The sequence below is a fragment of the Lampris incognitus genome, chromosome 1 (assembly GCF_029633865.1).
Source record: "Lampris incognitus isolate fLamInc1 chromosome 1, fLamInc1.hap2, whole genome shotgun sequence".
NCBI lineage: Eukaryota > Metazoa > Chordata > Actinopteri > Lampriformes > Lampridae > Lampris > Lampris incognitus.
In genome coordinates, this window is record NC_079211.1 from 2,423,545 (window position 1) to 2,437,945 (window position 14,401).

At 47.9% G+C, this 14,401-nt stretch overlaps 1 protein-coding gene across 1 annotated transcript in view; it reads left to right on the forward strand.

Annotated features, from left to right (window-relative positions):
* Positions 1 to 14,401, forward strand: part of egf (epidermal growth factor) — a 116,272-nt gene that overhangs the window by 33,785 nt on the left and 68,086 nt on the right. Inside the window, exons 8-10 of the mRNA XM_056296711.1 lie at positions 8,646 to 8,768; positions 8,992 to 9,117; positions 13,665 to 13,801. Coding sequence (XP_056152686.1) covers positions 8,646 to 8,768; positions 8,992 to 9,117; positions 13,665 to 13,801 — 386 coding nt within the window. The remainder of the gene's footprint in view (positions 1 to 8,645; positions 8,769 to 8,991; positions 9,118 to 13,664; positions 13,802 to 14,401) is intronic.

A 14,401-nucleotide genomic window follows, 5' to 3' on the forward strand; every position in this document is an offset into this window, starting at 1 on the left:
CAGGCGTCCCTACAGACACAATTGGCCGTGTCTGTGGGTGGGAAGCCGGGTGTGGGTATGTGTCCTGGTTGCTGCACTAGCGCCTCCTCTGGTCGGTCGGGGCGCCTGTTCGGGGGGGAGGGGGGACTGGGGGGAATAGCGTGATCCACCCACGTGCTACGTCCCCCTGGTGAAACTCCTCACTGTCAGGTGAAAAGAAGCGGCTGGTGACTCCACATGTATGGGAGGAGGCATGTGGTAGTCTGCAGCCCTCCTGGATCAGCGGAGGGGGTGGAGCAGCAGAGGGGGTGGAGCAGAGACCGGGACGGCTCAGAAGAGTGGGGTGATTGGCCGGAGACAACTGGGGAGAAAAAGGTAAAAATCCAAAAAAGAAAAAAAGTGACCTCTTCAGTCTCAGCTGACTGCAGGTGTCCCACCCTTCTAAACAACACAGCGTGTTATAAACAACACAGCGTGTTATAAACAACACAGCGTGTTATAAACAACACAGCCTGTTATAAACAACACAGCGTGTTATAAACAATACAGCGTGTTATAAACAACACAGCGTGTTATAAACAATACAGCGTGTTATAAACTACACAGCGTGTTATAAACAACACAGCGTGTTATAAACAACACAGCGTGTTATAAACAATACAGCGTGTTATGAACTACACAGCGTGTTATAAACAATACAGCGTGTTATAAACAACACAGCGTGTTATAAACAATACAGCGTGTTATAAACAACACAGCGTGTTATAAACAATACAGCCTGTTATAAACAACACAGCGTGTTATAAACAACACAGCGTCTTATAAACAATACAGCGTGTTATAAACAACACAGCGTGTTATAAACAATACAGCGTGTTATAAACTACACAGCGTGTTATAAACAATACAGCGTGTTATAAACAACACAGCGTGTTATAAACAACACAGCGTGTTATAAACAATACAGCCTGTTATAAACAATACAGCGTGTTATAAACAACACAGCGTGTTATAAACAATACAGCGTGTTATAAACAACACAGCGTGTTATAAACAATACAGCGTGTTATAAACAATACAGCGTGTTATAAACAACACAGCGTGTTATAAACAACACAGCGGGTTATAAACAATACAGCGTGTTATAAACAATACAGCGTGTTTATAAACAATACAGCGTGTTATAAACAACACAGCGTGTTATAAACAATACAGCGTGTTATAAACAACACAGCGTGTTATAAACAATACAGCGTGTTTATAAACAACACAGCGTGTTTATAAACAATACAGCGTGTTATAAACAACTCAGCGTGTTATAAACAACACAGCGTGTTTAAACAATACAGCGTGTTATAAACAATACAGCGTGTTATAAACAACACATCGTGTTATAAACAATACAGCGTGTTATAAACAATACAGCGTGTTTAGAAACAATACAGCGTGTTTATAAACAATACAGCGTGTTGATAAACACACTGTATTGTTTATAAAGACAATAATATTGTCGGTGGTGGGAGGTGGGTAAGGCGTGGGGGGTGAGGCGTGGGGGGCGAGGCGGGGGGGCAAGTCAGATTCTGCTTAGGGCCCCGTAAAGCCTTGGGCCGGCTCTGTTCACTGGGGCCTCCATGTCGGCTCTAATAATAATAATAATAATAATAATAATAATAATAATGACGATGATACATTTTATTTGTGGGCGCCTTTCAGAACACTCAGGACACCTTACAGAACACAGTAAAACCAGCAGCACTGTGTATCAGACAGCTTAACATCAACACAAAGCAGGGTAGACAATACAAAGTTAAGTATAAAACCATCATCTGCACAAAACTCAGTGCAGCGTGGATCAGACTGAATACGCCAGTTTGAAAAGGTGTGTTTTGAGATGGGATGTGAAGGTTGAAAGAGAGTCAGTGTTGTGAATGTCTTGTGGGAGAGAGTTCCATACGCGGGGGGCAGAATGACTGAAGGCTTTAGACCCCATGGTAGTCCAGCTCTAGACCCCATGGTAGTCCAGCTCTAGACCCCATGGTAGTCCAGCTCTAGACCCCATGGTAGTCCAGCTCTAGACCCCATGGTAGTCCAGCTCTAGACCCCATGGTAGCCCAGCTCTAGACCCCATGGTAGTCCAGCTCTAGACCCCATGGTAGCCCAGCTCTAGACCCCATGGTAGTCCAGCTCTAGACCCCATGGTAGCCCAGCTCTAGACCCCATGGTAGCCCAGCGGGCTGATGGTGTAGTGAGTTGGAGAGCAGAAGAGGATCTGAGAGTGCGGGAGGGAGAGTGGATATGAAGGAGTTCAGAAAGATATGAAGGAGCTAGGTGATTAAGGGTCTTAAAGGTGGGGAGCAGGATCTTGAAGTCAATACGGTATTTAACAGGGAGCCAGTGGAGTTGCTGAAGAACAGGAGTGATGTGATCTATGGAAGGAGTTCTGGTACTGGTACGGGCAGCTGGATTCTGGACCAACTGAAGTTCATGAAGACCCTTGAGGGGAAGATCGAAGAGGATAGAATTACAGTAGTCAATACGGGATGGAACCAGGGTGTGAGTGAGCATGGCGGTGCTGTTAGGCGTAAGTGACGGGCGAAGACTCTTAGTATTGCGTAGGTGGAAGTATGCAGACCGAGTGACATTGTTGATGTGAGCTTCAAAAGATAACGTGCTGTCCAGGATGACACCCAGACTCTTAACCTGAGGCGATGGAGGTGATGGAGGAACTATAGAATTGTCAATAGTCAGAGAAAAACTATCAGGTTTGGCCAAAGTAGATTTAGTGCCTACTAGGAGGACCTCAGTTGTTCTCTAGTGGCAATGTGAGGAGTTTGGGATTAAACGCCCACTGTTGAGAAGACAAATGACTCTTAATTAGAGCGATCCAGTGATGAGGTGTAACCAGTACTAACACAAACAGCAGATGGAGTTTGGCAACACCTCTGCTCCACTATCACCAGCAACCTGACAAGCCCCTCATCTGAACTAACAACCAGCCAGAAAGACAGGAGGCCCCCTTCATCTGCACCCTGCCACTCCATTCAGATTAGCAGCTCATACAGAATAGACGAATGTGTCGCCCTCTGGTGTCCGCTACAGAAACTACAGGTGTCTGGTGACAAAAACTACATCCGTCATGAACACATCTACATACCTATCATTGTAGCACACTGTATGTGTCAGTCATATCATTACTTAGTTGAGTTAAATGTGTTGTATTGCATTTACATATGCATTTGTAAAACTCTACTGTATTACTTCCCTCTAATACTTTCGAGGATTTACTTATAAAAACCCACCTACTTGGTTCATAGTAATAATGTTAGTAAAAACAACAAGTGCTTTCTGTTTTTGCAGTAGTGGCAGTGTGTGTGTGTGTGTGTGTGAGAGAGAGGCGGTCAGATTAGACGGCGTGGTGACACGTGTGACAGGAACATCTCTAGTCAGCAGCTCTGAGCGTCTAAGCGGGTTAGGAGACCACGTGGCTGACGTCCAGCAGGAGAAGCACTGCAGGCCAAGACAGCAGCCCAAGTGCACTTCCTTTACTCCTGCTGCAAGCGGAAACTTAAAAGAACTTTGTTCTTTTTAGTTTCCGCTTTATCTTTGGAGAGATGTTGTAAAACGTGAGTTCCCGTCTGGTGAAAATGGATATAATTCTGTGACAAAGACTCTCCGGATTGATGAGATCATGTCCATTCCCTAAGTTTAGGAAGGTCTTAGTCAATTAAAACAAAGAAAGAAAAGAAACCGGCTGTGACAGGACCTCGCCTCAGTGAGGTGGCTAACAACACGCCTGCTCATTATTCACTCCAGAACGTTTCAAAATCAGCAGCATTAGATGATCCAAAAGGCCCAAGGAAAAAAGCACAAGCATGGCTCGCTGCAGAAGTGGGTGATGAACTGCTCATGGGCCCGTCGGCACAAACAAGGTTATCACATCATAGCCATGCAGGGGTTTAATGATACATGTTTGGGTTTTAAAATGACACAGAACAAACATACAAGACATTACAATAAGAACACAGTAAACGCTCACGAACCTAGCGCTGAACTCAGGGTGGAGCAGAAGAATCAAGACCGTTCATGCAGGTGAAAACAGAACCAAACCAAGAAGCAGGTCCGACTGTTCCTCCTGTCCACAAGGGTAAAGCAACGTTTGAATAACTGATTGTGCCCCTGTGTTCATGCAAATGAATGACTGTTATTTGACCGGCTGGCTGAAGGTCCGACCTGACCCAGGCCTCGGCGGAGCTGGCTCAGCTTCTCCTGGATGACGAGCGCCATCTGTTGGCTGAAACACAAATCCACTTCTCCCCTCCTCGTCACACGCATTGTTTTCTGTTCTGTGCACCACTTTCGTGTTGACATCCCGACGACGTCCTGCTGCTCCTCATTTACATACGTAGCAGTATTCATTTCTACCTTGCTCGCTAACTTTACCAGCTAAGCTAACTATAGCATGATGGACGCTCATGGACAGGGGAATCACGTGAGTCAGTGAATAATAAAATAACACCACGTGGTTATGTCACTTACCAGTAATATTTGGCGCTGTAATGACAAGAAATAACAGTTTTAAAATTCATTTTAAAACTAACAGTGAATGTACTGTAACGTGCATGGATAAGTAGACACGTTGGCCGCTGGCCGGCGGGTCGGACCGTTCAGTCGAGCGGTCAGCGATGTCTCCCGCGGTGCGGGAGGTACAGGTTCGCGTCCCGGTCCCGGCCGCGGCAGTTGCTGTGGTTGCCCCCGAATTCGCTACATTATTCTATTCTCTGTCATCGGGTGTTTGATGATGGCTTAGGGCCTGGATATACTCCAAAGCGGACGCGTAGTACCTCTGTACTTACTACTTACTGGAGTCCGCTTGGCGTACGCGTTTCGCACATGCGCAGTATATCGGCGTACGTATTTCCGGGCAAAATGGCGACATGCATGCAAGAAGAAGAAGAGCTGCTTTGTTTGTTGTATTTAGCAAATTGGAGAAAAAGCGGAAAGCAAGAAAAGGGTGTGTGCGGCTGCTACGACCACGGAAGGGGAGTTCAGCACGTTGGTGCCGGAAATGCGTGTAATGGACGGGAAACGGTTTTATCTTTGTAGCATTTCAATGACGAATTATGTAGATGAGGGTAATGACGGACCTCTCCACACAGCCTCTCTTCAAAGTTGGCGTCCATTTTGTTTACCAGCGCATGCGCAGTTGTGCCCCTGTCCAGGCGGACGCGGTCCCTATGCCCTCTGATGATGAAATTTTCGTCACGCGGAACCTCGCGTACTCTTTTTTTTATTTCCCCCCTGTTTCACCCCAATTATATCTGGCCAATTACCTCGCTCTTTTTGAGCCGTCCCGGTTGCTGCTCCACCCCCTCTCTGCCGATCCGGGGGGCGCCCCGACCGACCACTGGAGGCGCTAGTGCAGCGACCAGGACAAATACCCACATACGGCTTCCCACCCGCAGACACGGCTGTGTCTGCAGAGACGCCCGACCAAGCCGGGGGGACACGGGGATTCAAGCCGGGGGGAACACGGGGATTCAAGCCGGGGGGACACGGGGATTCAAGCCGGGGGGAACACGGGGATTCAAGCCGGGGGGACACGGGGATTCAAGCCGGGGGGAACGCGGGGATTCAAGCCGGGGGGAACGCGGGGATTCAAACCGGGGGGAACGCGGGGATTCAAGCCGGGGGGAACGCGGGGATTCAAGCCGGGGGGACACGGGGATTCAAGCCGGGGGGAACACGGGGATTCAAGCCGGGGGGAACACGGGGATTCACGCCGGGGGGACACGGGGATTCAAGCCGGGGGGAACACGGGGATTCAAGCCGGGGGGAACACGGGGATTCAAGCCGGGGGGAACACGGGGATTCAAGCCGGGGGGACACGGGGATTCAAGCCGGGGGGACCGCGGGGATTCAAGCCGGGGGGACCGCGGGGATTCAAGCCGGGGGAACGCGGGGATTCAAGCCGGGGGGAACGCGGGGATTCAAGCCGGGGGGAACGCGGGGATTCAAGCCGGGGGGAACGCGGGGATTCAAGCCGGGGGGAACGCGGGGATTCAAGCCGGGGGGACACGGGGATTCAAACCGGGGGGAACACGGGGATTCAAGCCGGGGGGACCGCGGGGATTCAAGCCGGGGGGAACGCGGGGATTCAAGCCGGGGGGAACGCGGGGATTCAAGCCGGGGGGACACGGGGATTCAAACCGGGGGGGACACGGGGATTCAAACCGGGGGGAACACGGGGATTCAAGCCGGGGGGACCGCGGGGATTCAAGCCGGGGGAACGCGGGGATTCAAGCCGGGGGGAACGCGGGGATTCAAGCCGGGGGGAACGCGGGGATTCAAGCCGGGGGGAACGCGGGGATTCAAGCCGGGGGGAACGCGGGGATTCAAGCCGGGGGGGACACGGGGATTCAAACCGGGGGAACGCGGGGATTCAAGCCGGGGGGAACGCGGGGATTCAAACCGGGGGGAACGCGGGGATTCAAGCCGGGGGGAACGCGGGGATTCAAGCCGGGGGAACACGGGGATTCAAGCCGGGGGAACGCGGGGATTCAAGCCGGGGGGAACGCGGGGATTCAAGCCGGGGGGAACGCGGGGATTCAAGCCGGGGGGAACACGGGGATTCAAACCGGGGGGAACACGGGGATTCAAGCCGGGGGGAACACGGGGATTCAAACCGCCGACCTCCGTGTTGGTAGGCAACGGAACAGACCGCTATGCTATAAGTATAAATTGCGCTTCAGGCCACGCGGTGTCTGTTGGCGAGTCGCAGAAAACATGACGTATGACCGCCGTCCAGAACGTACAGGTCCCAGACCACGCCCACATTAGCTCGTTTGGCTGGCTAGAAGCAACGAGACGCCCTACAAATCGCTCTAAGACGGTTAGCGTACCGTTACCATTGAAACGCCTGTTCCGGTTCAGTGACGGGGCGCGCCGGAAGTGGCGCCCCGTAATTCACGCAAGGCATCATGGGGGATAGGAATAAAGGGGATGCGGCTGGTCGTGGCGTATCGGGGCGCTTACTCAGGGCGCAGTTGGTGGTTGTTGCCGGCCTGGTGCAGCAACGCGAGTCGTCTTTGTGTTGAGGTAAAAACTAATATTTCATGAAGAACAGTGCAACAAAGTAACATGTTACATGGTATTAAGTGGAAGAGGGAATCTTTGTTGTTAATGTGTCATGTTAAAACAAAACAGCTTCTTTGTCTGCAACTGGTTTGTGTTTTTGTCCGTTTAGTTCAGCATAAATCCCGCATTCTTGGTGATGAATAAATGAAAGATATTTCAACCCCTTTCCCCCCGGGAGTTAAAGGGGCTCGCTTGTCATTTCAGCCGATGCTGTACTGCGCAGTATTTTCTGTGACAACCACAATGGCTGCGCCCACCCCACCCCCGCCCCCAGTGAGTGACCCACGTGTGTTGTGTGTATTCCTTGTGGGGACAACACGGGGTCGTGGGTCTAATACTGGCTGTATATGGCCAACGGAGCATCTGACGTTACAGACTGTTTACGTCACACCCCGACTGGAGGCTCACTCACCGCTGACAGACTGGTTTGGTAGAGCAGGTTAAAGGTGACACAGGGCGTCTCTGTCAAGATGGCGGGTCTGTGGAATCTGACCTGTATGAAACCACATGGACAACACCAAGTCATAGAATGGAGGGCAAAAAGAAAGAAAGAAGCTTTTGCCATTTTTTATGAGTAGTATAATGTTAATGTAATTTAAAAAACATATCCGGAAACCTGTTTGAAGGAGCCATAACCCTCCACCAGACAGGTCCGCTGAGCGTGAGACTAAATATCAACGCGTGAGATAGGAATGGGTTCATCAGGGTTCATCAGGTGATGGATGGGCTGTTTAAAAAGCCCAGCTGACTTTAGTCAGGCTGCCTCCACAGCCTGACCAAAGTCAGCAGAACAGGACATGCTAAGGGCTTGTTAGCTAGCATCACATCAGGCTGCTACTCCATGCGCCTCGGCTGGATCCTCCTCACACCTCCTCCGTGGTGCAGCAGATTAGGGCCGACTCCATAAAGGGATTTGGAGGGGAGCAGGGGTTAAGGAGCTTGTTGTCCCTCCACCATATGGTTTGATCAGAGCTGGGGCCTGCCCGCCCGCCCACCTGTCTGCCTGCAGCCTCACAGATCCAAAAATAACCTGGACATACTCTGGAAAACGGACCACGTGACATTACTTGGTCCGGTTAACATGGCTGCTGCCGGGCGGTGGAGGGGGCAGGCTGCAGACTACTGGAGAGAGGACTGTTCAGCAGTTGTGTTCAATGAAGTAGAATGTTCTGGGTCTCCTTGCATCTTCCATCTTGTCAAGTTGCTTGACTCATACACATTTCTACCGTTTTAATCAACTTAGAATCGCTAAGAGGGTCCAAGCCATGATAAGTGTTGGATGGAGATTCCTTTGCAGCCACAGACATGTTACAGTAGCATATCACAATCTCAGCGTACGATTTCTTGTAAGTGTAGGAAATGTATTAAGTAACTTTCATTCTTTAATGCCCTAAGAAGCAACAAGGTATTACACGTTTTTTTTCTCAGGGTTATACAATGTGTACGATGCAGTTCTTTTTCTCATTTCACTATAAACTGTAAGGACGTCACATGAGACTGTGTTATGTCTGAATCTGTGTTTCCTTCCACAGAGATCATCCCTTGTGAGGACAACATGACAGCATGCGGTCATGGATGTTTGGCTACAGATGAAGGATCTGTGTGTGTTTGTCCTGAAGGATCGGTCCTGCGGGAAGATGGACAGACCTGCACTGGTATGAACAGAAAAGTTCATTGACTCCTGCATACCCATAATTATGATGGAGCCTAATCAAACACCATTGAAGGAGAAATACAGCTGTTCTATTGGTCGGCAAGGTTTTTTTTTTTTTTTTGCAATTTCAAAATCCTTTGGTGAGACCATCACATGGTGGATTTGTGAAGAAAAGGAGCTAGTCTCTGGTTGTCTGTCCATCACAGTTTGTTTGGTTGTTGTAGGCTGTCTGTCTGCTGATAGAGGGCAATGCAGTCAGCTCTGCACCCTTCTCAGCCCTGTTAGATGGGAGTGTGGCTGTCTGCCTGGATACCAGCTCCTCCAAGACGGAAAGCAGTGCACCGCCATTGGTGAGTCAAATAGTACAACTGCAAAACACACACACACACACACACACACACACACACACACACACACACACACACACACACACACACACACACACACACACATCTTCGGCGGTTACTCTGAGGAAGGACTTCAGAAAGATATGAACTCCTTCCCCAGAGTAAGGAGTTCACATCTTTCTCCTTACTCTGGGGAAGGAGTATGACCGTCCACCCTCTGGGCCCCTCTGGGTCCTCAGGTGGGCTGATCCTGGAGCCGCATAATGGGAGGACCCCTGTGCGTGACAGCTTTTTACATTGAATGGCTGATGCGCCTGCAGCCACCACGCGGTCCTTGGCAGGGGGTGGCCAGAGTCCAATGGCATGGAAAACCAAGACGATTGGGGACCACCCTCTGTTGCAGCCTTCATCCACCTTCACTGCCATTTGGACCTGGAAACGTCTTCTGCCAGTTCCACCGTTGAGGTCTTTGTTGGATCACACTTCGTCTGGATCCTCCCGCTTGACCTGTCTGCCTTGGGTGACCCCACCAGGAGCCGAGCTCCGTACGGCATGACTCTTGGGATCACTGGTATATGCAAGCTTCTCCACCATGGCAAGGTGGCAATGGGTATATGCGTGTGTGTGTGTGTGTAATATATATATATATATATATATATATATATATATATATATCTTTGTTAAAAGAAACACTCAATGGTAGGGAAAGTGCTCAACAAATAAGGAGCAAAATAATTCAGTGAGTCAAGTTAAGTCTTTATGAGACAGTACAAGCCTGTTTCACGTTTTGCTTATGGCATGAAACATGCGTGTACTGTCTCATAAAGAATTTACTATATATAAAAGCTTCCTCTCACCCTTTTCGGGTGGTGTGTGTCTTCCTCAAGCTCGGGACCTCTGCCAGAGGTCTGGGAGTTTGAGGGTTCTGCACAGTATCTCAGCTGTTCCTAGGACCACACTCTTCTGGACAGAGACCTCAGATGTTGCTCCTGGAATCTGCTGGAGCCCCTCTCCCAGTTTGGGGGTCACAGCCCCTAGTGCTCCTGTTACCACTGGGACTACTGTGGACTTACCCTTCCACATCTGATCTGGTTCTTCCTTCAGCCCTTGGTATGTCTCTAGCTTGTCATGCTCTTTCTTCCTGATGTTGCCGTCGCTCAGGATCGCTACATGGATCACTACTGCTGTCTTCTGTTCCTTGTTGACCTCCACAATGTCTGGTTGGTTAGCCAGCACCTGCTTGTCAGTCTGGACCTTGAAGTCCCACAGGATCTTAGCTCTGCCCCATTCTCAACCACCTTTGGTGGTGTCTCCCATTTGGACTTGGGGACTTCCAGTCTGTATTCAGTACAGATGTTCCTGTACACTATCCCAGCCACTTGGTTATGCCTTTCAGTGTACACTTTCCCAGCTAGCATTTTACACCCAGCTACTAAATGCTGGACTGTCTCATGGGCGTCTTTGCACTGCTTGAATCTCAGGTCTTGTCCGGTGTGGTAGACCCCTGCCTCAACTGATCTAGTCCTGATTCTTGTGCTGCTATGAATTCTGCAACAATTCTGATTCCGATTCTGATGATCAGAGCCTCTTGTGCTGTCCTTTAGTCCAGCCTTTTCTAGCCACTCACAGGATTTCTCAATATCAGCTTGCTCAGCTACGCATCATCATATCAGCATTCATAGCTTGTGTGTGTGTGTGTGTGTGTGTGTGTGTGTGTGTGTGTGTGTGTGTGTGTATTGATTCCGTGATTGTCCCAGGGGAAATTCATTGTATTCATTCATTGTCAGATCACACATAAAACACTTTATTCTGCAGAAAGAAACAGTCGGTGTACATTACAGTACACATTAATCACAATTTCATCACACAATAGTAGGCTATACCCCATAACAACAAAACAAAGCACAACAATACAACCCAGACAATGCTTACATTTCCGGACAAAGTTTGTTCAAGGTTGCGGCACTCTGTAGCGCCTCCCTGAAGACAACAGTTCATATCTGTTATAAAAGGGACGCGTTGCCTCATGCTACCAGCGAACCTCTTTTATTCCCTGATTCCTCCCTCTCCACCTCAAGCTGATGTGTGGTGAGGTTCTGCCGTGCATCACCAGGTGGTGCTACATATTGGTGGTGGTTGAGGTGAGTTTCTCCCCTTCACTGTGAAGCGCCTTGGGTGTCTAGATAAAGCACTATGTAAATGTAATCCATTATTATTATTCGCTCAGGCTTCAAATAATGTCATGCTAAATTCACCCCAGGAATCTTTCTAGCCAATTTAATAATTTCATTCATTTTATTTTCTTTGTTTATGGATATGGAAGAAAACCATGCGACAGAAAACAAAGTTAAAACACCGTAAAATGAGTGCTAGAATAAGATCACCAATTCTCTCTCGACTCTGCACTGTTTCAGCTTCCAAATAAAATGCAGCCACTTCATCTCTTTCATATAAATAACTTCTATGTTAGGATCCCAAATATTCATATGGTTCCATAATTTCTTTGCCTTCCCCCTCCAAAAATACAGGTGTCAGTGCGTATGAAACAACTCTAAAATCAATAACCACTTTCTTTGTCTTCTTTATATTCAATTCAAGATAATTAGTTTTGCACCATGAAACTTAACTAATCAATCCTCCTCCTCTTTATAGTGCTTCCCTGTGAAGCCCTCGTGTTGGGAATAGTTATGAGGGATGTATTGCCCCCCCCCCTCCCCGTCAGGAAGGACTCAGTCCACCTTATGAGGACGCCGTTCAGCCCAACTTCTCCTTCATAATATTCCTCTCTCGAGCCTATACACAATCTGCAAGCGTGCCTCAATGTTCAGCCCAACTTCTCCTTCATAATATGTGGCTTGATGGTACTGAATTCTAGCATGTCCTTTCAGATGATCATCTAGCATGTCTTTTCACATGATCATCTAGCATGTCCTTTCAGATGATCATCTAGCATGTCCCTTCAGATGATTAAAGAAGGTTGAATCAGTTCATCTGGACACAGCGTTTATTGACAGACTGTCAACAATAAACGTTGTGCCCAGATGAACTGATTCACCCTTCTTTGGTTTTCTTACCTGGATTACTGAGCATGCATCAAGACATCCTTTCAGATGATCAATATTGTAAATATTATTCAGCAGTTCCTCTCTCGAGCCTATACACAAACTGCAAGCATATCTCAGTCAGAGTATGATTTAAAGTTCATCTGTCTGTGCTCTTCATCATAACGAAGGTAAGAGTGACGGGACAATCGTCATTTAAATTGGTTGGCCTGCTTTTTTCTTGGTACAGGTACAATAGGAGAGATTTTCCATGCTTTTTGGTATATTAGCTTGTGACTAGTGACATTTGAAAAAGATGTTTTGAGATGGGACACAGTTGAACCCAACACGCTCTCAGAACCGTCCCATTGGCTAAATCAGGGCCGGTTAAAACCCCTCCTGATTTCCTCCTTTGTAAGTTAAATATCTGAAATCAGAAATATTTATTCATCTTCAAATCCGAATATGACTGCCATAATCCAGTTGTTGTCAAACTCCAATCTTAAACAGAAGACATGTTGGTCAGTAGCAGATGACAGGTCATCATCTGTTTGAACAGTGAACTGCTCTCCTCCTCCCCTGTCATCGCATCACTCCATGCCTGTCTCGTCATTCACTCTCCATTCCTTCTCGACTTTCCATTTATATTCACATTTACAAGTGTTAGCGATCTGCCTTATCTCATTCCAGTGTTTTGTTTTTTTTGTTGTTTTTTTTGTGGACTATTTCTCCCTTTTTCTCTCAAGTGTATCCGGCCAATTACCCCACTCTTTCAAGCCGTCCCGGTCTCTGCCCCCCCCCCCTGCTGATCCGGGGAGGGCTGTAGACTACCACATGCCTCCTCCCATACATGTGGAGTCACCAGCCGCTTCTTTTCACCTGACAGTGAGGAGTTTCACCAGGGGGACGTAGTGCATGGGAGGATCACGCTATTCCCCCCAGCCCCCCCCCGAACAGGCGCCCCGACCAACCAGAGGAGGCGCTAGTGCAGCAACCGGGACACATACCCACATCCGGCTTCCCACCCGCAGACACGGCCCATTGTGTCTGTAGGGATGCCCGACCAAAGACAGAGGTAACACGGGGACTCGAGTCAGCGATTCCCATGTTGGTAGGCAACATAATAGACTGCTACGCTACCTGGATGCCCCTCATTCCAGTGTTTAAACGGTACATATCACCCCTTTCAAACCCTCATCTTCTTTCCATTAGTGCCACCTTTAACTGAGATATTTTATTGATTTATTTAACCAGGAAGAGACTCCAGGAGATTAAAGGTCTCTTCTGCGAGAGTGTCATGGCCGAGACAGACAGCAGCATAATTAACATTGTTGCCAACATACAAATATGTAACAATTTAAAATAAAAAAAAGTGTATGCACGCACACACACACACGTACTTGCACAGACACATATTTCACACCACATACTAATACAATTCGTCATGTGAAGAGACACACAACATTGTGTAAGTTTCCTGCTAACAGGGTGACATATGAATTTCTTTAGGGCCGCCCCCTTACCTGCTGGTTGCCAGTCTGGCGGACATACGGCGAGTTAACATGGACGGCAGTGGTGAGCAGACCCTTCTGGTGGAGCCCAGAGGAACACTGCTGGCTTTAGATTATGACCCGGTCCAGAACAAAGTAAGGACACAACCGGTTTTCACCTTTTTTCTTTTTAAATACTCCACTCTCAGTGTATTCCACGGGTTCATGTGTACGCACAACATCATCGTCATTATTAGCATATTATTACACAACTGTCTTAATGTGTTATTATGCAGCGAGTTAATCTGACAGTGGACTGGTGATGATCCACATCTGACTTGATGCCTACTGGTCCAGAGACACCGTGATGCCTGCTGGACACATACTGTCATTGTTTGACCAATAGGTTCAATTTAGAATATTGTGCACATCATGAGAAAACAGAAATAATGTTCATTTAATTAGAATGTTGACTATAGAAAAGAGAATATTTTAAACCACTTATTGTGATGAGATATATATATATATATATATATATATATATATATATATATATATATATATATATATAAAATCCAGTTAGTATATTGCTTATAGCATGAAACAGGCTCACACTGTCTCATAGAGAATTTACTTGACTAACTGGATTATTTTGCTCCTTATTTGTTGAGCACTTCCCATACCACTGAGTGTTTCTTTTAACAAAGTTTTATGTATATATATCAGGCAGGAGTCTCTATGGACTATGATGTTTGT